This window comes from Myotis daubentonii, chromosome 16, assembly GCF_963259705.1.
Source record: "Myotis daubentonii chromosome 16, mMyoDau2.1, whole genome shotgun sequence".
NCBI lineage: Eukaryota > Metazoa > Chordata > Mammalia > Chiroptera > Vespertilionidae > Myotis > Myotis daubentonii.
In genome coordinates, this window is record NC_081855.1 from 17605277 (window position 1) to 17626704 (window position 21428).

Below are 21428 nucleotides of genomic sequence, written 5' to 3' on the forward strand. Positions count from 1 at the left end.
CAGCGGGGTTGACTTCCGAGAGGCCGCCGCCTCCTCCCCACCTGTGGTCACAGACGGGCAAGTGAAGGGGCGTGACCCTGGTGCTCAAGTTTCTTCCTCTATACCTGGGAGAGGAGGGGTGGGGGCCAGGACTTCCGGCCCAGGTGAGTGTCCCTTCGGTGACGTCAGGTCACCCTTGGCCGCCCCTCCGGTTCCGCTCCCCCTCGCGCTCCCAGGCCCCGCGGGGGCGCGCCCCCGACGCCCTACATATACCCGGTGCGCCGCACCTGTCCGCCCGCATCCGCCCGCCCGCACCCGCCAGCTCGCCGCCGCTTGCACCTCGGCCCCGGGCCGACAGCCCAGGGTCCAGCGGGGACTTCAGCACCCGGAGCCGCCCCTTCGGCGCCTCCACCTTTTGTTTGGGAAGCGTCGCCGACAGCACCGGAGGGAACGGCCTGGACTCCGGGGATCGCCTTTGCCGGCCACTAGTCCTCGGAGCGTAACCTGTTCCCTCTGCGGAGACCCTCGCCCGCCGGAGGGGCGATTGGTTTCTTTCGGGTGATAAAAACTTCGCAGTCACTCGACCAGAAACTGTTTTGCGCTTTGGGTGACTTACAACTGCAGCCCCAGCCGTCTGGTGGGCTCGCCCCTCGAAGTTTCCTTTGCTGCAGAGGCTCCCGCCCGCGCCCCTCGTCTTTGTGAGGGCGGAATGGCCAACTCGGGCCTGCAGCTGCTCGGCTTCGCCATGGCCTTGCTGGGCTGGGTGGGCCTGGTGGTGTGCACCGCCCTCCCGCAATGGCAGATGAGCTCGTACGCGGGCGACAACATCATCACAGCCCAGGCCATGTACAAGGGGCTGTGGATGGACTGCGTGACGCAGAGCACGGGGATGATTAGCTGCAAAATGTACGACTCGGTGCTCGCCCTGCCCGGTAAGGCCGAGACCGACGGGGCGGACGCGCCCAGGGCCGAGGTCAGCGGTGGGTGGCGGGGCCGGGCCGGGCCGGGCCGGGGCCATCCGACGCGCCCAGGGCCGAGGTCAGGGGTGGGTGGCGGGGCCCCGCACCTGACGCCCCGGGTTGCCTGGGAGCCAGCGGGGAGAGGAGGGAGCGGGGCGAGGAGGGCGCGGAGGCGCCGGGACGGGGCAGTGGGGGCCGCAGCGGGCGCGTTCTGGCGGCTACACCGGAGCCGCACCCCTACCCCAGCTCCCCAGGGGCGGCCGGGCGCTGGCCGGGGTCTCCTCCGCCGCCCCGGGCTGGCAGTGGCCTCTCCTACGCCCGCCCTGTTCTCTCGGACAAAGGGTGGCGCGGGGTTCGGTGGAGGAGCCGTGCGCTCTGGTCTGACCGAGGCAGACGCCTGCGGCCTCTAATCTTATCGACCGATTAGACGAAGCCGCAAACCCCGTGGCCTCGATAGTGGGGTCAGACCCGGGCCGAGGCCGTCGTCTGCGGCCCGTGCGGAGCCTCCAGCGGCCGCCCCCGCTGTCCCTTCCCCCTTCCCCCTGCCCAGGGCAGTTTCACCGAAACCCGGGCGCCCCGGGCGAGTCGCAGAGCTGAGGCAGGGCGGGGCGGAGCTGGAGGCCCCGGAGCCGGGATCCACCCAGAACCGGCCCGGCCTCGGGCAGCCGCGGGCTCGAAGGCTGGGGTGGTCCGAAGGCTGCTGCCTCCCAGTCATGAAAGGCCTCCCTCCCTCCTCGCAGCGGCCTTTCAGGCCACGAGAGCGCTCATGGTGGTGTCCCTCGTGCTGGGCTTCATGGCCATGTTCGTGGCCACGATGGGCATGAAGTGCACACGCTGTGGGGGAGACGACAAAGTGAAAAAGGCCCGGATAGCCATGACCGGAGGCATCATTTTCATCGTGGCAGGTGAGTTACAGGTCCAAGGTGGCCTCAGGGCTGAGGAGTTAGGGCGGACGTGGTGCTGCTTTGAGGGGTCTCACAATATCTACATCCTCCTTGTCTCTCTAGGTCTGGCTGCTTTGATAGCTTGCTCCTGGTACGGCCATAAGATTATCACAGACTTTTATAACCCTTTGGTCCCCATGAATACTAAGTAAGTATGGGAGTCTTGCCTCCTAAGGGACAGGTCTGGGGTCTGGAGAGACAGGCCAGGGTTTGACCTCAATCCCCTCTCCCCACAGGTACGAGTTTGGTCCTGCCATCTTCATCGGCTGGGCAGGGTCTGCTCTGGTCCTCTTGGGAGGTGCACTGCTCTCTTGCTCCTGTCCTGGGAGTGAGGGCAAAGCTAGGTACGGTGCGCCCCGCTCCTACGCTAAGCCCAGCTCTGCCAAGGAGTATGTGTGAGCTGGGACTCCGTTGCCCCAGCCTGGCAACCTAGACACTTGAAAGGACCTGGGGCAGAGCTCAGCCTGTGGGCAGGATGTGCGCGGCAGCCCTGGGTCATGCAGTCCTGTACACCACGTTCAGTTCCCTGGGGGCGGGGTGGGGGAGAACAAAGGAGGGGCGGATGTGCTTTTTGTACAGTAATAAAACGTATGTTTTGGAAAGTAGGCTTCTTTCTTTCCCTTCAGGGCCTCTTCTTTTTCCCTACCGAGATCCTCGCAGGGAGCCTGGAACCTTAGTATACCTGTCTCAGCTAAAAAACAAGTAAAACCCCCCACCGAGTCTGAAGACTCAGATACTTGGTTTCCTTAACCCATTGACATCTTCCAGTTCCTTCTACTCCCAACTCTTGCTTAAATAGCTACCAGAGTTTCTTTTTTAATAAAAAAATACTTTATTAGGCGTGTGTGTGATAGGTTTCCTAGTCTCTCACCTTTCCCTCTGCCCCCATCCCACTTTTTTTTTTGTTAATCCTCATATTTTTACATTGATTTTTAGAGAGTGGAAGGGAAAGGGAGAGACAGAGAGAAACATCGATGTGAGAGAGACATATGGATTGGTTGCCTTCTGCATACACCCTGACCAGGGCCGGGGAACCTGAAACCAAGGTACGTGCCCTTGACCAGAACCGAACCCAGGGCCCTTCAGTCCACAGGCTGATGCTCTGTCCACTGAGCCAAACCGGCTAGGGCCCATCCACTTTTTGTCCTGACTGGACACTGCTCCCTGGCTCATGGGTCAGAGGGTAGGGTCTCCAGAGACACAGGAAACAAAGATGGGGAAGAAACAAGGTAAGGCCAACTGGAACAATGGTTATAGGCCCCAGGTCTCCGCACCCCCCTCCAATTCACTCTAGTCAAATATCTAGGTCATCATCTGGGTCCTCTTGGTCCAGGTCATCATAAGCGTCTGGCTCATAGAAGATATGGCTGGTAGCTTGGCCTAAACCACGGCACAGTAGAGCCTGCTGTCTGAGAGAGAAGAATTGGTGCTGGTGAGGGTGGGTAACAAGGGTCCCACCTGAATACCCTATACCTGGTAACTATGACTCCTTCTTTGTACTCCGTATTTTCTTGATCCAAGTCCCTTTCTCTGAGCTCCTGGTTTAGTTATACTGAAGCATCATTTGGTCCTGGAATAGATACTCAACACCTCTCCTAATAATACTCGTAGTAGCTCGAGGGCAAGGATCCTGCCAGTCTTACTTCATGCACCCACACACTGGGCACAGAACAGGTATCTACTAAGCCCTTATTAACCTGCCTTTGCCCTCCCCATCTGGCTTCCTGTCCTGGTACTGCTGCCTGGAGATAGGGCCTTTCCCCCAGGGTCTTGTTCTGCTCAGCTTAGACCCAGACGTGGGGCTGGGACCCAAGGCTGGAATGGAGAAGGCGACAAAGAGCTTTGTCATTGTTGGGGTATGGGTGGGTAGAGAACCACTCCCCAGGCTTGGCTCTGGAGATGGACTTCAACCCTTATAAAGTCTGAGGTTAATCAATAACCTGTTGTCACCCCACCTCTTGGGCACAGATACTGGGCTCTATACTTAAGGACCCAGGGATATAGGCTGCAGCCTTACTTTTCTGAGCTGAACTGGAAGGGCAGGGTCAGGCTATCTTTGGCTTCCTTCTCTTTCTTGGACAGGTGAAGGTTAAAGGTCAAGTGAGAAGTGGGATCCACCTGTAAGTACAAAGGATGCTGTCACTATGACCCATCCCTGTAATCTCTGACCCCACCCCCAAACCTCTGCAGTTTTTATTCTCTCTTTTTGCCAGATCCCAACTCCATTCTCTTGTTCTGGCCCTGGCACTCTTAGATACCGGGTGTGTGCGAGGATCTGGGTGGGGCTGGGACTTTAGGGGAGACCCCTCTTGGAGATCCAGGCTGAAGTCAGGCAGGATGGTGAACCATTGAATCTGGGGAAAAGAAAGGAGAGTATTAAAGTTTTTTTTCCAATCTTACTGAAGAAACCAGAGAGAACTAAAAACCTAATACCTTCAGCCCCAATCAGCTATACAACTGCTTTCAGCTCTTGCTCTCTCTCACCCCTCCTTCAAACTTCTCCTTATGGACTTGTTCCTTCCCCACCAGTAACCGCTCCCAGTCTTTTCTCCATTTCCATTTCCTGGAAGGCAGTATCTTTTATTGGTTAAGCTCACAGGATCGGAGTTTCCCAGGCTGCAAAACAGGGGTAATAAAACTATCTCACAGGCCCTGACTGGTTTGGATCTGTGGATAGAGCATCGGCCTGCACACTGCAGGGTCCCAGGTTCGATTCTGGTCAGGGGCATGTACCTTGGTTGTGGACACATCCCCAGTTGGGGGTGTGCCCGAGGCGGCTGATCGATGTTTCTCTCTCATCGATGTTTCTGTCTATCCCTCTCCCTTCCTCTCTGTAGAGAATCAGTGAAATATATTTTTTTTAAAAAAACTATCTCACAGGGTAGCTGTGAAGATTAAATGAGGAAAATAACAAAATGATGAAAGCACAGAGAAGTGCTTCATCACATCAGTTTTTGTGGGGGTTTTTTTTGTCCTTCTTCTCTGTCCGAACCCAACCTCTGCTCCTCCCAGGTTTCTCCTGACCTTATGTGTTGGACGATGTTGGGGCCTCCGAGAGAGAATGTGAGCTGAGGCCTGGTCCCCTGAACCACTCAAGGTCACTTCAATCTGAGCAAGGGAGCTCAATGCTTCCACAGGGCCTGGGCCATGAAGCTCTTCATGTAGCAGGCCCAGCACACGCACACGTTCTACTGGGGAGCTGTCATCTGGAGGGACAAGAAATGCAGGTCACAGAGGGCAGGAGGGAGCGTTTGGGGTGGAGGCCTGGGATCAAATAAAGAGAAGCAGGCCCACACGCCATCACTTCTCTGCCACACTCCTGAATTAGTGTGCCCCATCTCACGGCCCTGCACTGAGCTCCTTCAGCTCTCACCGCTCATGCACAGTGGAACCTCATTTCTTGAACTTCATTTGTTCCGGAAGGCTGTTTGAAAACCGAATCATTTTCCCCATTAGAAATAATGTAAATTTAATGAATCCCTTCCAGACCCCCAAATGATTCCGTTTTAACCTTTCTCATATATAGTACATGTCTATTGTGCTGTTTAATCTATAAATACTTTAAAAACAAAAAGGATATGAAATGTAAAGGAAAATTTAACAAAAAAGAAAGGAAATGTACATCAAAAAATGAAAATTTTGTAAGTATAAGCAGCAACAAAAGCAAAAAAACACAAAATATTCACAGCACAACATCCTGAGATTTTTAACAGTGGTAAACTGACTCATATTTGCATGTTCTCTCCTTTGTCACAGGAAAGATGTGTGACTCATCATACAGGTATCAGCATGAAGGGGGGGTCAGGCATAGAAGTGGATTGAGGTAGGAGACATTCCAAACACCAGGGTCCACGGTACTTTCTTACTCCAATGTGAATCTGATCAGGAAACCACTGACTACAACTCTCAGGGGCAACTCCAAGCCTTAAGGATGAACTGACACTTTCATCATCTGGCCCCTGCTTCTCACATGCTGACTTGCAGCTTCTGGAACTTGCCAAGATCCCATTAGTGCCTTTGATTTCCTCCCTTTTGGGAAGCATTTACGAGTGCCAGAGCATTTACACTAAACACTTAACTGTAACATTTCAATTCTTACAAAGGTCAGCATTTTTGGGTTGAACTATATGAACTTGCTCATATTTGACATTTGACTACATCTGAACTACAAAAAATGGCAATTCCACATGTTTACAGAGGAAAATGAAGCACTGAGAGATCAAGTACCATAATATAAAGCCAGGTGTCCGACTCCAAAGTCCATGCTAGTACCCAGAGTATACAGGGTGTGGCAAAAGTAGGTTTACAGTTGTTCAGATGGAAGACAATAAATAAATAAAAATACAAGAATAAACTCTGATTTCGTGTACTCACAACTGCAAGCCTACATTTGCCCCACCCTGTACTTCCTAGTGCCATGGGCCTGGCCATATTTGCTGGGCTGACCCCTTGCTCTAAGACAGTTCTTTATTTAAGGTACTCTGTACACGTTCCTTTATCATCATGGCTTTTTTTCTTTTTAAATATATTTTATTGATTTTTTACAGAGAGGAAGGGAGAGGGATAGAGAGTTAGAAACATCGATGAGAGAGAAACATTGATCAGCCGCTCCTGCAAACCTCCTACTGGGGATGTGCCCGAAACCAAGGTACATGCCCTTGACCGGAATCGAACCTGGGACCTTTCAGTCCGCAGGCTGACACTCTATCCACTGAGCCAAACCGGTCAGGGCAATCATCATGGCTCTCATCAGATTATCTTGTAACTACCTGTTTACTTGTCTGCATCCTTGATGAACTTTGAGCTCCTGGAAGACAAGAACCTGACTACAGTAAAGTCTTTATCTTCCAATTATCTAAAATAATATCTAACATGCTATATGTATTTAATGTTTGCTGAATGAATAAGATAGATGAGTAAAAAAGAACTTGGAAAAGTGATTGGTAGGTGGCATTACAGAGAAGTCAAGAACTAGTATAAAGGTTAAAGAGATGATCTCCAGTTCGATTCCTGGTCAGGATACATGCTTGGGTTGCGGGCTCAATCCCTAGTAGAGGGCATGTTGGAGGCAGCTTGTCAATGTTTCTTCTTCTCTGTCTTCCCCTCCCTTCCTTTCTAAAATCTATAAAAACATATTTTTTAAAAATGGTTAAAGTAATAAATGTTAAAGAGATGAAAAAAGATCCACTTGGAGATCCCCGATATGTTGTTTCTTAGGGTAGAAAGGGTTATGTTTCTTGGCAGAGGGACATATATGGGGGGAAGTAATGAAGGAGGGTCTCACCAGGGCGGGAGTCCTGACGGCTCAGAGCATGCAGGGTTTGGCAGAGTGTGGTGCAGGGAAGGTGAAGCAGCAGCCAGCTAAGAGAATCAAGGGCAATGGTGACAGGACCAGGACCTGTTCTCGTGCACAGTGCTCTCAAGACTCCCAGGGGCCCCCCAGGAAGGGCTTCTCCAGCGTTTGACCAGTTGAGAGGGTCTCTGAAGAGGTCATGGTAAACCAGCCTACAAAGAGAAAATCGCAGACAACATAATGCTACCCCTCCCCCACTCCTGAAATTCATCCTCTGATCTTTGTGGCACTATTTTCTCAATTTTTACCAATATCTTATATACCAGTGAAAGGTAGTAACTGAGAAATAGAATGTAGTGATTGAGTAAACAGACTTTGGCATCAGACAGCCCTGAACTCAAAGCCCGGGTTTGCTAACTGCCCAAGGTCACCTCAAGGATAAATTACTTAATCTAAGACTTGGTTTCTTCATTTGTAAAACAGGAATACAAACCTCTTGATATTTAGGACAGTGCTTGAAGCATGCTAAATACTTGATAAACGTTAGCTGTCATCACTGTCAAATATGTCTTGAGTGGTGCCTATCTCTGGATGGATAAGGAGAAAGGAAAGAACACGAGACATGGTTCCAGCCTGTAGAACAGCTTAGCAAAGGTCACAAATTCAGTTATGCGGCTACATATCACTAAGAACTACAGATAAAACAGCAGTTCAGGAAAGGGATGCTGGTGTGGGCTAACAATCCTGGGAAAGCTTCATGGCGGCAGAACTTGTTCCCAGACACCTCCTCTCTATCTTCTGTTCCTTTTCAAATGACATCTTAACATACAGCATCACCTCTCTCGCAATGACTGCTACAAAATTAGGGCTCAACAGACAGATATAAACTTGTTATAATTCATGGAGCTACCTAGACCAGGAAATAATCGTTCTTAATTAGGCAACGTAAATGGGTTCAGGGACCTCCTGACCTGGAAGCTTGCCTCTACCCCACATCTGTAAGTCCATCTATAAGTAGCTCAAGTCCTTTAACATTTGTCCTAAACTCTCCATTCCTACTGCCATTCCCTCAGCCAGGTCTGTCACCTCCTACCATTATGCTCTACGTTCATAAGAATAGGGATCCTATCTGCCCCATTCACTACTCTATCTCCAGTGGGTAGCTGGTTCACAATTGGTGCTCAGTACATACCCACCTGAGTCAACCTGGATTACTGCGATAATTTTCCCACCTGGTTTCCCTATCGCCAGGCTGCCCCCTGCCAACACTTCTCAACACTGTGGTCACTGAATCTTAACAGGAATGATGATATTACCCTCCCAAATTTTCAAATGACTCCTCACTTCCTTTACAACATCTAAACTCCTTTTCAGACTCTGTAAGACCTTTCACTGCCAGGCATCTTTTTGTTGTTGTTGTTAATCCTCACTGGAAGATATTTTTTCCATTGATTTCAGAGAGAGCAGAAGAGAGGGAGGAGGGAGAGGAAAATATCCATGTGAGAAAGCCACATCAATTGATTACCTTCCAAGTGCACCCCAACTGGGTCGGGAATGTACAACCCAGGTCTGTGCTCTGGACCGGAAAAGAACCCACCACCTCTGGGTTTGCGGGCCAATGCTCTAACCACTGATCCATGCTGGCCAGAGCTAGCAGGTATTTTTTTTTGTTAATCCACACTCCAGGATATTTTTCCATTGTTTTTTAGAGACAGTGGAAGGAAGGGGGAAAGACAGAGAGAGAGTGAAACATCAATGTGAGAGAGACACATCGATTGGTTGCCTCCTGCATACACCTTGATTGAGCCCTTTGATTGGAACTGAACCTGGGACCCTTTAATCCGCAGGCCAACATTCTATCCACTGAGCAAACTGGCTAGGGCTCAGGTATCTTTTTCTGTCTGACCTCAGTAAGCTCTTCCATCATCCATGAACAGGTATGCCTTCCCCATACATCCCTAACTGTTGCATGTGCTGTTCCCTCTGCCTGTGGGACAAATCCCTCAGTAGTGTGCAGTTAAGTGTTGATGCAAGTTTGGAATCCGATTCTGAATAACTCAAAAGGCAGAACAGGTTTATTTTTCTTCTCCAGGACAGCTTCTAGTGCTAAACTTGTCTGTTGGCCTTTACCCTCTACTTCTTTCACATTCTATAATTTCTGCTGTGGATTCTCCACATACTCGCCACTCCTTAACATTCCTCTTGCTCATGCTTGCCTCCTGAAAGATCCCTATCGATTCATACAATGAATAAGTAGCTGCTCCTACATACCGTTAGACAGTCGTAACACAGGAAGGAAGGGCCAGGTACAGAAAGCCCCAGCTGCCCAGCAAGGGCAAAACTGGGAGAGCGAGAACCTCGCCTCCAGGAGAAGCTGTCCTCCTGTCATATCACAGTTTGGATGCCTGACCTTTTTCCCCTAAAGATAACATCTAGGCCTCAGCTGTACTGCAGCTCCAGGCCCCCAAAAGCAGCAAAACCAGACAAGTGACTCCCATGGCTGCCTCAGGACCACTGACTAATGACCCTGCTCTGGCACGACCAATCAGTGGAGACCAGAACCCTGAAAGGACACACCTGAAAAGCTGATGAATATTCTATTAAGACCCTCCTCTAAGACCTCCCCCAAGATTCCCAACTGCAAGAGATACACGTTCACTCAGGAAGAAGGACCCAGCACGCCCTCTCCCCCAGGGGAACACGCCAGAGCCATTCCCTTCCCCCTTCTTTTCTCCAAGGGACCCTACCAGACTTGCAACCAGGGGAGCAACGGGCAGTGGCAAATCCCCCTGACCCTGTCTCCAAGGCCCCCTTTTCTCCGACTTCTCAGTGGGCCAAGCACCCCGCCCAGGCGTTCCTGTCACTGCTTCTAGGCCAGTGGTTCTCAACCTTCCTAATGCCGCGACCCTTTAATACAGTTCCTCACGTCGTGGTGACCCCAATTTCATTGTTACAAATTGAACATAATGAAAACATAGTGATTAATCACAAAAACAGTATGTAGTTATATATGTGTTTTTCCGATGGTCTTAGGCGACCCCTGTGAAAGGGTCGTTTGACCCCCAAAGCGGTCGCGACCCACAGGTTGAGAACCGCTGTTCTAGGCCCTTCCTGGTTTCACTGTCCTCAGTGTGGCTCTGCTGCCATCCGAGACCCAACGCCCTCGGCTTAGTGCTGTGTCGCATTTTCCTTTGGACATCCCCGTTCCCCAACCCGTTTTCCTACATAAATTCCATTTTTCTTTACTCACCGCCCGAGGCGGCTGTTTAGCCCAAGCGTCACGGACGGGAACCTCTCCCACGCCAGACCCTGGTCTCGCTGCTTTAAGGGACATTCACATCCCACGGACACTCTTCCAACCTGCACTTACCGGCTGTTGGTGCCGGAATCAAAGCCTTCCCGGAACTCCTCCTCGCTCACTTCACAGCCCAGGACGTGGACCCGCTCCCCCCTGAGGACCAGAGGAGGCGGATGTCAGAGCGGCCCGGGCGGCTTCCGGGGGCGGGGGGCCGCGGGTACTCACCGCAGCGCGGCCCGCCGGACGAGCGCCTTCAGGAGGCTGCGCCCCTCCCACTCCACCGAGTCTGGGGAGAGCGACGGGAAGACAGACAGCGTGAGAACCAAGGCTTCCGCTTTCACCGTCCCCACCACCGCCCGGGCTGTGACCCACGGCCCTTCCCCTCCGCTTCCGCCCCTCGAGCCCGGCTCCCGAGCCCCCGTGCCGGCGCCCCGCACCCCGAAGCAGCACCAGGCCGCCGGGACCCAACAGCGACTCCAGCATCTCCCGCGAGCGGCCCGTCGCTTCTCCGACGCTCTCTGATGGCGTCACGACCGCTGCCCCGCCTCCAGGGGAAGGGGCGGGGCACCCATGGTTCCGCCCCCCTCGGAGAGCCGGCCTAGTCTGGACGGAGGGGTCACACTATGTCCCATAGGCCCGGGGCGGCGCGCGCGGAGGTGCCTCTCCCGCGCCTGGCGCACATACGTACGGACGACGCCCCCTCCACATTTTTACAGTAACCGGGGCGGGAGGAGCGGTTGGGGCGGCCGTCGGTGGGAGGGGGAGAAGGCCGCACGAGCCCGTCCGACCGCCCGAACTCGGGGTCAATTGGAGTCACCCCGCCCCGTTCACCCCGTCAGAGGCGGGGCCTGCTGCGCCCCAGGGCCTGCCCGCCGCCGCCGTCTGCGCGTGCGCGGTGCTGCGGCCTGGCGCGCGGCGCACACCGCGGTCCTCGTCCCTCCCCCGTAGGCCCCGCCGGGAACCGCAGTCCGGGTGAAGCGAGTACACGTCACCACCGGAAGTAGTGTCAGAGGTGAAGGGGAGGGGGGAGGAGAGGAGGAGGGAGCCCTTTGGGTGGTAAAATGGCGCCCGTCAGAGTGGGAAATCCAGCTGCAGAAACTGCAGCCCCGCTTCTCAGCGGTTAAGGCGCCCCCGACCTCGGGGAGGGGGAGGCCGCCCCGGCTCAGGCACCCGCGCCCTTCGGCTCCCCCTCCCCTCCTTCCCGCTCCTTCGCGCAGCCGGCCCGTTCTCCCGGGCCGCGGCCCTTCGCGCGCCGCTGCTCGCGCCCGCCCCTTTCCCGCGGGCAGCCCCCTAGCGCGCCTGCGCAGCGGGCCCCCCTCCGCTTCCTCCTCCCCCTCCCCCTCCTTTCTCCCGAGCCCCCTCCCCCGGCGCCCCCTCCCCCAATTCTCCATCCCCTTCCCTCCTGCGCTCGGAGGACCCCGTCCTAACCCGGTCTGTCTCAGCCCGCAGTCTCCGCGAAGCCGCCGGTGCCCCTCCCTGCCCATGTGGGCCCCTGCGGGCTGCCCACGCCGGCCCCCCAGCTCCTGGTTTCGCTGGGCTTTGCCCTCGCCGGGGGTGGCCTTCTGAGCCGCCCGCCCCGTGCCCCTCTCTGCAGCCTCTCCTGCCATTCGGGGCCCCCGTTTCCCCTCCCGGCGGCGGGGGGCTGCCCCCGGGGGGCTGGCGGAGCTGGGCCGCGGGGGCCCCGGGGCCGGCGGTGCCGGGGTCATCGGGATGATGCGGACGCAGTGTCTGCTGGGGCTGCGCACGTTCGTGGCCTTCGCCGCCAAGCTGTGGAGCTTCTTCATTTACCTTTTGCGGAGGCAGATCCGCACGGTGAGCCTGGGTGGGCGCTGGTCGTGGTGGGGCCTCTGTCAGCGATGCTCACGGGTTTTCGGAAGGGGTCGGCCTCTGTCTGGTCCTGGTGGCGGCTTCCCCCCTTAGAGAACCGGGGCACCTTCGGCAGGGCCTGGGGTGGAACAGGGAGGAGGGGGATCGCTGTAGTAGAACCAAGATGGGGCGGGGTGGGGGGGCCTTAGGGACAGGATTTGGCAATTCTTGGGGGCTAGGGTGGTGGGTGGGGCGCTCTTAAAAAAGCTGGAGTTGCTAAAGGAACGGAGAGGCGGGGGACACCTGTTTGATGGCAGCAGATGTGTTCATGTGGGCCTGCGAGAGACCCTCCTGTGATTAGGAAACTGTGTTTGGCCTTGAACAAGGGAGAGACAGGCTTAGGGGTCAAGAGTGGGGGTGGGTGGAAGGGTATCTGTGACAAACAAGGGTGGGAACTTGAGAAAAGCCCTGGGTGCGAGGGAGAAACCCCTGCGGTTTGCATTAAGGCAACTCCTGCAAAAAAGCCCAGAAAACTTCCTTCTGAATGTGAGTGCGGGTGCCTGGAGTCACTGAGATCCTGGCTGCTTTGGCCGTGGCAGGGAGCACTGGAAAGTTGGGGTGTCCTGGCAGGGGATGCTGCTTGTGGGTGCAGGCTGGAATCCCAGGGCCAGGCACCCTGTTTCTCCCCGAGAGCCCTGGCATTGTGGGAGGCTCTGTGGGCAGTGGAGACTGCATGTATCCCTGTGTGGGTTCCCTCCCTCATAGTTTTTCTCCAGAGTCAAAGCTTCCGAGGCCAATGCCATTTGATGAATGTGCTCTTGCGTTCTCATCACCATTGGGGAGAATCCTCTGAAGTCTGGGGAAAATTAAGTGAGCGAGGGCGCAGAGGTTCTCTGGTCCGTGCCCTTTGGCACACCTCAGTAAATAAACCCAGGCAGGAGCTGCCTATGTCAGGGAATTTCCAGAAAACCCTGGGTGGTAGTGGTGGACTTGATTGACTTGGGGGAATGGGCCTGGCCTTGCATTGAGTGTCTCCTTTACCCTTCGACTTCCATTTCCTGACTTAGAGTGTGGATTGTTCTGGGTGGTCATGGTGGTAGGCAGGGCTATTTGGCTGAGACAAGAGTTAGGAGCCAAGAAGAATTTGGGGTGAGATGCTCAGATGTGTGGGTCAGCCCCTGGGGTTTTCTCTACATGTTAGCTGCCAGGCCTCTTTGCTTGGCCTCGCTCTGAGCCTCCCACCTTCTCCTCCTGACACGTCAGGTTTTGTTCTGGATGCAGGGAGTAGTCCTTTAGCCCAGCCAGAGGTTAGTTGCTTTCCTTTGAGTGGCACTGACCCCATAGTCTTTTGTCTTCCCTTCCAATCTGGTCTTTTCCCCCACCCCCTTTCTGGCAGATGCTTGGAGCAGTCCCTACATGCCCAGCATGTGCAACCCGAGATAGCAGGGCAGGACACCCGAGCCGTGCCGGCCCTCAGGATGGCCCAGGGAGAAAAGAAGGGCAGATGCCTTGGGATTAGGGGTGAGGGCTCTTTGGTTTGCAAGGGGAACCTGGTTCTGGTGACACTCAGGGCCTGTGGATGGACTGAAGAGCATTGGTCTGCACCTTAGAAGAAAAGAGCAGAGGAGGGAATTGCCAGGCTTTGCATGGGGGAGATTCAAGTGTTAGAAATAAGAGCCTTCGGAGAAGGTTTGGAGAAACTAGAAGGCTGAGCTAGTGATGTCCTTGTCCCATCTTCACCTCTTACTCATAGCCCTTACTTCACTCTGGCCTTCTGCGCACCCTATCAGCTGGCTTGGCGGGTGGGGCTTTCCAGTGTCCTCTGCCTTGCCCTGGGTACCAGGAAAAGAGGCTGTTCAGAGGGCTTAGGTTCTTTGCAACTTGTGACTTGGCTCATAGAGACAGAAATGGACAGGTGGCTGGTTAAAATAGGCCTGGTGGCCCCTAGCCAGAGGAACTGAGCTGACCTGACAACCCCTGGATTCCCTCATCCTCTGTTCCCCTAGGAGCCCGAGGACCTCCCTTCTTGACTCCTACCCTGTGTCCACTAAGGAGTCTAAGGCTGATGGGAGTTGTCACAAAGAATCCTTGGGGTGGAGGTGGGGAGAGCGGTGCAATTCTTTGTTCAAAGTAGCAAGGGGATATCAGAGTTACGAGAGCAGGTTCTTGTATCGCACTGCATGGGTACAATCCTGACTCCACCGCTTTATCGATTCTGATATTAACTGACCACCCCTTGCTACAGTGTTCTAGGACAGCACGATGGAGACAAAATCCATGCTCTCATGGAGTTTTTTTCATTCTAATTGGAACAAACAACTAAATAATATTCCTAGCTATGTGGCCTTAGGCAATGTATTTAATCTCTTCAGGCTTCAGTTTCTTTATTCTTAAAACAAGAGTTGTTATTATTGTTGTTTTGAGAAATAAATGAAGTCATCAAGTCATTTACACAGTGCGTAACACACGGTAAATGTTCAACATGTGCTACCTATTGTTACTGAGGAAGATTTCCTTGTTAAGGATTCTAATCCTCTCTTTTGTTCTCAGGTAATTCAGTACCAAACTGTTCGATATGATATCCTTCCCTTATCTCCTGTGTCTCGGAATCGGCTAGGTGAGTATGCTGGCTGGGAAGATCCTTTAAGGTGAGGTAGGGTTCAAGGTCTGGGCTAGAAGTTGGTTGGTGTTATTTTTTTCCTGTTATGGTTTAGGCCAGGTGAAGAGGAAGATTCTGGTGCTGGATCTGGATGAGACACTTATTCACTCCCATCATGATGGGGTTTTGAGGCCTACGGTCCGACCTGGAACACCTCCTGACTTCATCCTCAAGGTGTGTGCTGTGGGAAGTGATGGAATGGTTATGTCTGTTCTGCTTAGACCTTTCCCAGTCCCAGAAGGTGTTGTCTCCATCCCCTGGCACCAGTGTCAGCCTGAAGAAGGGAAGCAGGCAGTGGGAGGCGGGGGGATGTCCTTCAGGCCGTGCTGTGGTGCTCAGGACTTCCCCCAGTCCTTCCCTGTTCCTCTGCAGGTGGTAATAGACAAACATCCCGTCCGGTTTTTTGTACATAAGAGGCCCCATGTGGATTTCTTCTTAGAAGTGGTGAGTTTGCAGAAGCCAAAGGGTGCACTGTGATGAAGGAATGGTTTTAGGGCTCTGGTAATTTAGAAGATTTGGAGGAAATAAGGGGTGAGGAGAAATGGCTGAGGGCAATTTTGGGGGTGGGAGGTTGTGGTATATGGTTGAAGAATGGCTTTTGGTAGTTTGGGTTCATTTGTCCAGGAAAAATTCTGTTCTTCCACAGGCTTCCTGCTCTTCTGTTCTTGCATCTCTGAATCTTAATTAAGGGTGTATGGTGCCTAAGACTCTGAGTTTGGGAGCACTCAGAATTTTGTGTCCTCAGAGACATTCGATAGTCCCAGTGAAAAGGCACTATATGTCTAAATGAATGATCACCTCTTCCGATACCTCCTCCCCCTATCTGTTTCAGGTGAGCCAGTGGTACGAGCTGGTCGTATTCACAGCAAGCATGGAGATTTATGGCTCTGCTGTGGCAGATAAACTAGACAATAGCAGAAGCATTCTCAAGAGGAGATATTACAGACAGGTAAGGGGTAGAATCCAGGTCTCAGTGAACTCGAGGCAGGTCCCCAGGGAGGGATTTGAGTTTGAGGCAATTGCCTTGCAATGAGACCTGGGGACATGCGGGAGGCTTACTGCATGGTCCCCTTTGTGGGAGTTTGGCTGCCCATGGCGTTGTTGGGGTTGGGGGAGCAATCACAGAGGACTGAGTCGCCTTTTGATACCCAACTCACCCTGCCTTGTAGCACTGCACTTTGGAATTGGGCAGCTACATCAAGGACCTCTCTGTGGTCCACAGTGACCTCTCCAGCATTGTGATCTTGGATAACTCCCCAGGGGCTTACAGGAGCCATCCAGGTACGGGGAAATGTGGTGAGTCTGCAGGCCCAGGAGGTGGCTCTGAGGAAGTATTTTGAATGCGTGGAGCTGGGATGCCTTACTTTATTGTAGGTCAAGGTGCAAGTTGTTGCGCTTTTAAATGAGATGTTTCCCCCTCCCCCACATGTCCATTTCGTAAATCAGATTTCTCACAGCAGATATACGTCATAATGACAATAGGTATGACTAGAAGCCTCATACTAGTGTGAGATATGGTGATTGCAAGTTAATTTTATTTTGGAGTACAAATCAGGAAGGTTTTTACTTAGGTTATTGATTTGGGTAGGTGACTGGTGGTGAGGTAAATACATGTATTTTAAAGTAATGATCCCTACTTCCAAACAAAAGAAAAAACACCTTGTCCCTCTTGAATGCATTGTTTCTTCTCATGTGTATTTTCCACTCGACTTAGACAATGCCATCCCCATCAAGTCCTGGTTCAGCGACCCCAGCGACACCGCCCTTCTTAATCTGCTCCCGATGCTGGATGCCCTCAGGTGAGGAAAACTGGACACTTAGATTTCTGAGGAAAAGAAGAGGGGGGGGATTAAAAGCTTGTCCTGTTTTACTTCCTTACCTCTCTTCCGTAAGCATTTAGCATTTGAATGGAAGTCTTATACTAAAGCTGACCTTTTAGCCATTGTGTTTTGAGCAGACTGAACCTCAGTCTCATGTGAAATGGTGGCTGCCCCACATCTCCAGTGAGGCTGCCTCTGTCAACTATAAGGACTCTACCAATGCAAGTTATTGTCATCCCAGGTTCACCGCTGATGTTCGCTCTGTGCTAAGCCGAAACCTTCACCAACACCGGCTCTGGTGACAGCTGCTCCCCCTCCACCTGAGTTGGGGTGGGGGGGAAAGGGAGGGTGAGCCCTCGAGATGCTGTCTGATGCCCTGTCCAATGGTGAGGACTGCCTGGGCAGGGTCTGCCCCTCCCTCCCCTCTCTGCCCTGGGAGCCCTGCACTCCATATGGAACCTGGATGGACACATGGGCAGACTCTGAAGCAGCCTCTCTCTAACTTCCTGTTCGCACTCCCTGGACACCCCGGACTGGGACATAAGCAGAGGTCTAGGAGAGCGGAAACAGTGTCTGTGATGGAGAGAGAGGACTGGCCAGAGTGAGACAGACATTCAATAATCCGGGAGGCTCAGAGAGAAGCCAAGCCAGCTTTGTTGTGATTTAATTTTTTAAAAAACTCTTGTACAAAACTGATCTAATTCTTCACTCCAAGGGCTGGGTTGTGGGTGGGAAACTGGGATTTGGGCCACTGGATTTCCCCCAGACTTGTCCCCTCCCCTCCTTTTCTCTGCCTTTTCCTTTCTTAGATTTCCTCAGACCTGTAACCAGCTTTCTCTCTCTGTTCCCCCTCTTTTAAACCATGCATTATAACTTTGAAACCAAAGCTGCCCCAGGTCCTTCTCTGGGGTTATGGGACGTGAAAGGCAGAGGGGAGAGACTGCTGGTCCTAGGGCAAGGGGGAAAAGGTGGTGTCGCTTGGCGAGGATGGAGTGGTCAACATCTACAGCAGGTGCTTTGGTGGGAAGCGTCTAAGTGGCGGGATGGGCTCCTGGGCGGGAGCGAAAGGACAGCTGTCCGTCCTGAGGGAACCTGAGCTGCAGAGCAGGACACAGATGTACGAAAGGAGAAGCCTGGACGCCAGAGAATGCGTGTAGCTGGAGAACGGCCGGGCTGGGGGCTGACTAGACCAGCTCAACGGTCTATGCCCCCGGGCGGCGGCGCCCTGGGCCCTCCGCTCCCCCGGACCGGCCTCCGTCTCCCGCTCCGGCAGTTTCGGGCCCTGCCTCCCTCTGCCCTCCTCCCGCGAGCCGGCTCTACTTCTCGCCTTCGCCACGTGACGTTCCGCCCTTCCCTCGGATCACATGATTTCGTTGCTACGAGGCTGATAGTGTTCTTCCGCGCCGACCTAGTCCCCACCTTTCGAGCCTGCTCTCCAGTCCCTATTGGTCCGCTCTCCCGAAACCTAAGCCTTCTGTGCGTCTCTGCAAACATGTGCTTAGTTTCTGCCCTCTAGTTCGGAAGACCATCTTCTCCCCTGGGGTACTACTTTGTTTTGGTGTCAACGGCCGCCTTTTGCGTACCAACTATTCGTGAATAGCTGTCCTTGTAATTATCTGCTTTCCTCCACGTTATGTCCGGAAAGAATTTGGGGGGGAGCCGAGTCTCAACTATGGTTACGATCGCCTAGCTTCTTTTCTTTCCTAGCTTCGTGGGGAAGGTCGGGAAATGGGTTTTCAGTTATTTTTTACGGTAGCGAAGACCAACCACCCAAATTTGCTACGTCGCCGTGTAGCCCACAAATTGATTCCAAAGTGATTACGCTGACGGCGTGGGGGTGCGGTCAGGCGGTGCTAAGCGATCCGCGTTAGAGCTGCTGCGCTGGTGGCGTAGCGTAGCCCGCAGGGCGGCCCCAGATGGGCGGGGGCGGGGTTGGCGAATAGGGAAGTAGCGCAAGTCTTGGGATCGCTCCGCTGAATCCGCCTGCGCGTCGCCACCGTCGCTGCCGCCGCCCCCCGTCCCGGGCCCCCCCTCCCTGGGTTCCCTCAGCCCAGTCCGGTCCAGCCCGGTTCCCGGGAGGATGAAGTTCGTGTATAAAGAGGAGCATCCGTTCGAGAAGCGCCGCTCTGAGGGCGAGAAGATCAGAAAGAAATACCCGGACCGGGTCCCGGTGAGGACGGTAGCCAGGGCCGAGGGCGCGGGGCGCTGGTACTGACGCCACAGCCTGGGCTTGGGTCCGGAACGGGCAGCGCGGCCATCAGGCTGTGGGCTGCGGTGGGGTTGGGAGCGACCCTGAAACTGCTGTCGGGGGCTGGAGGTGAAAGGAGGGGTGGTGGTGGTAGCTGGGGGCTCAGGGGTGTGGATGGGGGAGATAGATCGTGGGATTTGGGTCGGAGGCTGTAGGGAGTTTGACAGTCTGAATGTCACATGGTCATTCCCCCAGCCAGCTAGGCTTTGGAGAGTGAACCCATATCTGCCCAGACAAGTCGTCCCGTGGGGTTCAGGTAGTTGTTTATTATGACGCCCTCCATTCAGGGACCTGGGTGGTTAGGGGAGTTGAGTCAGTGGGGTCCCGGGTCTCTACTCAGGGCTGCACCACGTGTTCAGAGACAAAGAAATGAGTCTGGGGCGTTTGGGTGCTAGGAATATTGTTGCTTGGGTTGCTGACAGGTGGAGCCGGGGGCTATAATATCAAATGTCTTCTAATTTTCATCTTCCCTTTACCAGGTGATAGTAGAAAAGGCTCCCAAAGCTCGGATAGGAGACCTGGACAAAAAGAAATACCTGGTGCCTTCTGATCTCACAGGTGGGAATCTTACCACAGTACCCGGGTTTTGCTATCTGTGGGAGGAGGCTCCACATAGCAGCTGTTATTTTGAGGGCATTTGTGATACCTGTGACTTTATCACATCTTATATTTTGGCCAGTTGGGCAGTTCTATTTCTTGATCCGGAAGCGAATTCACCTCCGAGCTGAGGATGCCTTGTTTTTCTTTGTCAACAATGTCATTCCACCCACCAGTGCCACGATGGGTCAGCTGTACCAGGTATGGCGATTGGGAAGTAGTGGTGGTTTTGGAGAGGAGTTGGAAGAGCTTGAGGGGAAGAAAGTCTTAGGTCAGCAGTTCTTGGGTTAGCTGAGTAGTCCTGGGTTGGAGGTTTGTACAGGACAGTGGGAGTAGACAGAAGGGAGAGAACAGCGTGCTGGAGCAACTGTTCTGATATGGACTCTCCCCCACCCTCCTCATTCCAGGCAGCAGAGAACAGTTTGAGGGTTTTTTTTGGGGGGGGGGGGGTTTGCCCAGGGTTGCTGCTAGAGATAATCCTCCTGTTAGGCTGCTAGGTCCTGGAACAAGTGGGGGGGGGGGGCGGGGAATTAAGGCAGTGGTTTTGAGGGTCTTCAAAAAATGGTTTTTGAAGAATGCGTTTGGGTGTTGGGTGGTTCAAGTAACTAAAGGCCAGATGCCTGAGCACCATTATTTTCTGCTTTCACCCCAGGAGCACCATGAAGAAGACTTCTTTCTATACATTGCCTACAGCGACGAAAGTGTCTATGGCCTGTGAAGCTGCTGCGCCTGTAGTGGAGGGTCCCATTCTACATAGAGAGAGATGGCCCCCCCTTCCTTGACTTCTTCCTTCAGGACCTGTACTTCCTAATGTTTGAGGCTCTTCTCCAGACCCTCTTAGCAGGGGGCTCATGGGGGAGATGGCCTCTGGTACCTCTCCTTTCTCCTGCCTTCTTCTTTCTACCACCTTTCCCACTCTGCTTTAGACTTGATTGTCGATCTCTGTCACATCCAGTGATTGTTTTGGTTTCTGTTCCTTTTCTAACTGCCCAAGGAGCTCAGAACCCCAATACTGGTTCCCTTTCACTATCTTTTTGTGGGGTAGATGGAAGGGGATGAAATTGTGGGGGGGGGAAGGTAAGAGGCACATCAATAAAGAGGAAACCATCAAGCTGAACTGGATTTTGCTTTGTGTTGCTACCTTCTATTGTTTTTTCAGTGGTTGGTGGGAAAAGATGAGATTGGGGGGATAGTAATATATTTTGGTTTATTCTGTTGATGTTGGGCTTTTCCTTGTGCATGAAAAGGTGCTTTTGTTGTGATGGATGGGATATCCTGGGTATTGTTTCATGAAATTCAGTTGTATATACCTGTGTATTGGGTCCTGATGTAAAAGAGGAACATTTTTACTGGGTTCCGGTGGGGAAAGTTTGAAAGTATCTGCTTTAGATGAATACATCCAAGTTTGTTCCTTTTGGATTAAGGAAGAGAGTTTGTCACTTGTCCAGACTTTGTGCGGGCATGTGGGATCTAGTGGAGTGAATCCAAAGAGGAGAGAAGACTAGGAGGAGGGATCTATTATTACCAGAAGGACTTCATCTCCCAGCAACCACTTCTCTGGCCGGAAGTGGGGCGGTCCTCCAAGGGAGAAAGAAACTGCAGAGTGAGGCAGTATGGTGGCCGAGAGTTCTAATCCCTTCTTTCCCCTTCTTATTTAGTCCCGCCCAGCCTACATTTCCCAGGAGCCTGCGCGCGCGTTTCCGCTCTACCCTCCGCTACCAATCTCCCCGCCACTCCCAGGGGGAGGGGAGCGGTTTAGTGCGCCGGCGCGAAACAGTAGCTTGTTGGGAATTGAAGTTCCCAAGGCTCATGCGGTCCCCTTCCC

General features: G+C 53.4%; 4 protein-coding genes across 14 annotated transcripts; 3 read left to right on the forward strand and 1 right to left on the reverse strand.

Annotated features, from left to right (window-relative positions):
- Positions 1 to 50: 50 nt before the first annotated feature.
- CLDN7 (claudin 7) lies at positions 51 to 2722 on the forward strand. Of its 2 annotated transcripts, XM_059668854.1 has the most exons (4): positions 689 to 911; positions 1679 to 1843; positions 1946 to 2030; positions 2119 to 2722. In XM_059668854.1, the coding sequence occupies exons 1-4, from the start codon at positions 689 to 691 to the stop codon at positions 2279 to 2281; spliced, it is 636 nt and encodes a 211-aa protein (XP_059524837.1). In that variant the 3' UTR covers positions 2282 to 2722. The 2 variants fall into 2 exon arrangements, with proteins under 2 accessions (XP_059524838.1, XP_059524837.1); XM_059668855.1 differs by lacking the exons at positions 1946 to 2030; positions 2119 to 2722 and having other exon boundaries at positions 51 to 952; positions 1018 to 1755.
- Positions 2691 to 11034, reverse strand: ELP5 (elongator acetyltransferase complex subunit 5). Of its 5 annotated transcripts, none has more exons than XM_059668845.1 (8): positions 10911 to 11034; positions 10699 to 10759; positions 10546 to 10626; positions 7167 to 7243; positions 4907 to 5088; positions 4141 to 4236; positions 3900 to 4000; positions 2691 to 3291 (listed from the first exon to the last, which is right to left on the reverse strand). In XM_059668845.1, the coding sequence occupies exons 1-8, from the start codon at positions 10954 to 10956 to the stop codon at positions 3177 to 3179; spliced, it is 759 nt and encodes a 252-aa protein (XP_059524828.1). In that variant the 5' UTR covers positions 10957 to 11034; the 3' UTR covers positions 2691 to 3176. The 5 variants fall into 5 exon arrangements, with proteins under 5 accessions (XP_059524828.1, XP_059524827.1, XP_059524825.1 ...); XM_059668844.1 differs by having other exon boundaries at positions 2691 to 3287; positions 7167 to 7387; XM_059668842.1 differs by having other exon boundaries at positions 7167 to 7387.
- An 11-nt stretch (positions 11035 to 11045) lies between these two features.
- Positions 11046 to 17644, forward strand: CTDNEP1 (CTD nuclear envelope phosphatase 1). 6 transcript variants are annotated; one of them, XM_059668848.1, is made up of 10 exons: positions 11046 to 11157; positions 11422 to 11485; positions 11923 to 12285; positions 14830 to 14896; positions 14994 to 15112; positions 15290 to 15382; positions 15771 to 15887; positions 16108 to 16234; positions 16653 to 16737; positions 17000 to 17644. In XM_059668848.1, exons 3-10 carry the CDS (start codon positions 12184 to 12186, stop codon positions 17058 to 17060), a joined length of 771 nt encoding a protein of 256 aa, XP_059524831.1. In that variant the 5' UTR covers positions 11046 to 11157; positions 11422 to 11485; positions 11923 to 12183; the 3' UTR covers positions 17061 to 17644. The 6 variants fall into 6 exon arrangements, with proteins under 6 accessions (XP_059524831.1, XP_059524830.1, XP_059524833.1 ...); XM_059668847.1 differs by lacking the exons at positions 11046 to 11157; positions 11422 to 11485 and having other exon boundaries at positions 11492 to 12285; XM_059668850.1 differs by lacking the exons at positions 11046 to 11157; positions 11422 to 11485 and having other exon boundaries at positions 11492 to 12285; positions 16108 to 16219.
- A 1066-nt stretch (positions 17645 to 18710) lies between these two features.
- On the forward strand, positions 18711 to 20720 carry GABARAP (GABA type A receptor-associated protein). Its single transcript, XM_059668856.1, has 4 exons — positions 18711 to 18928; positions 19486 to 19564; positions 19686 to 19804; positions 20256 to 20720. The coding sequence occupies exons 1-4, from the start codon at positions 18839 to 18841 to the stop codon at positions 20319 to 20321; spliced, it is 354 nt and encodes a 117-aa protein (XP_059524839.1). The 5' UTR covers positions 18711 to 18838; the 3' UTR covers positions 20322 to 20720.
- Positions 20721 to 21428: the final 708 nt, after the last annotated feature.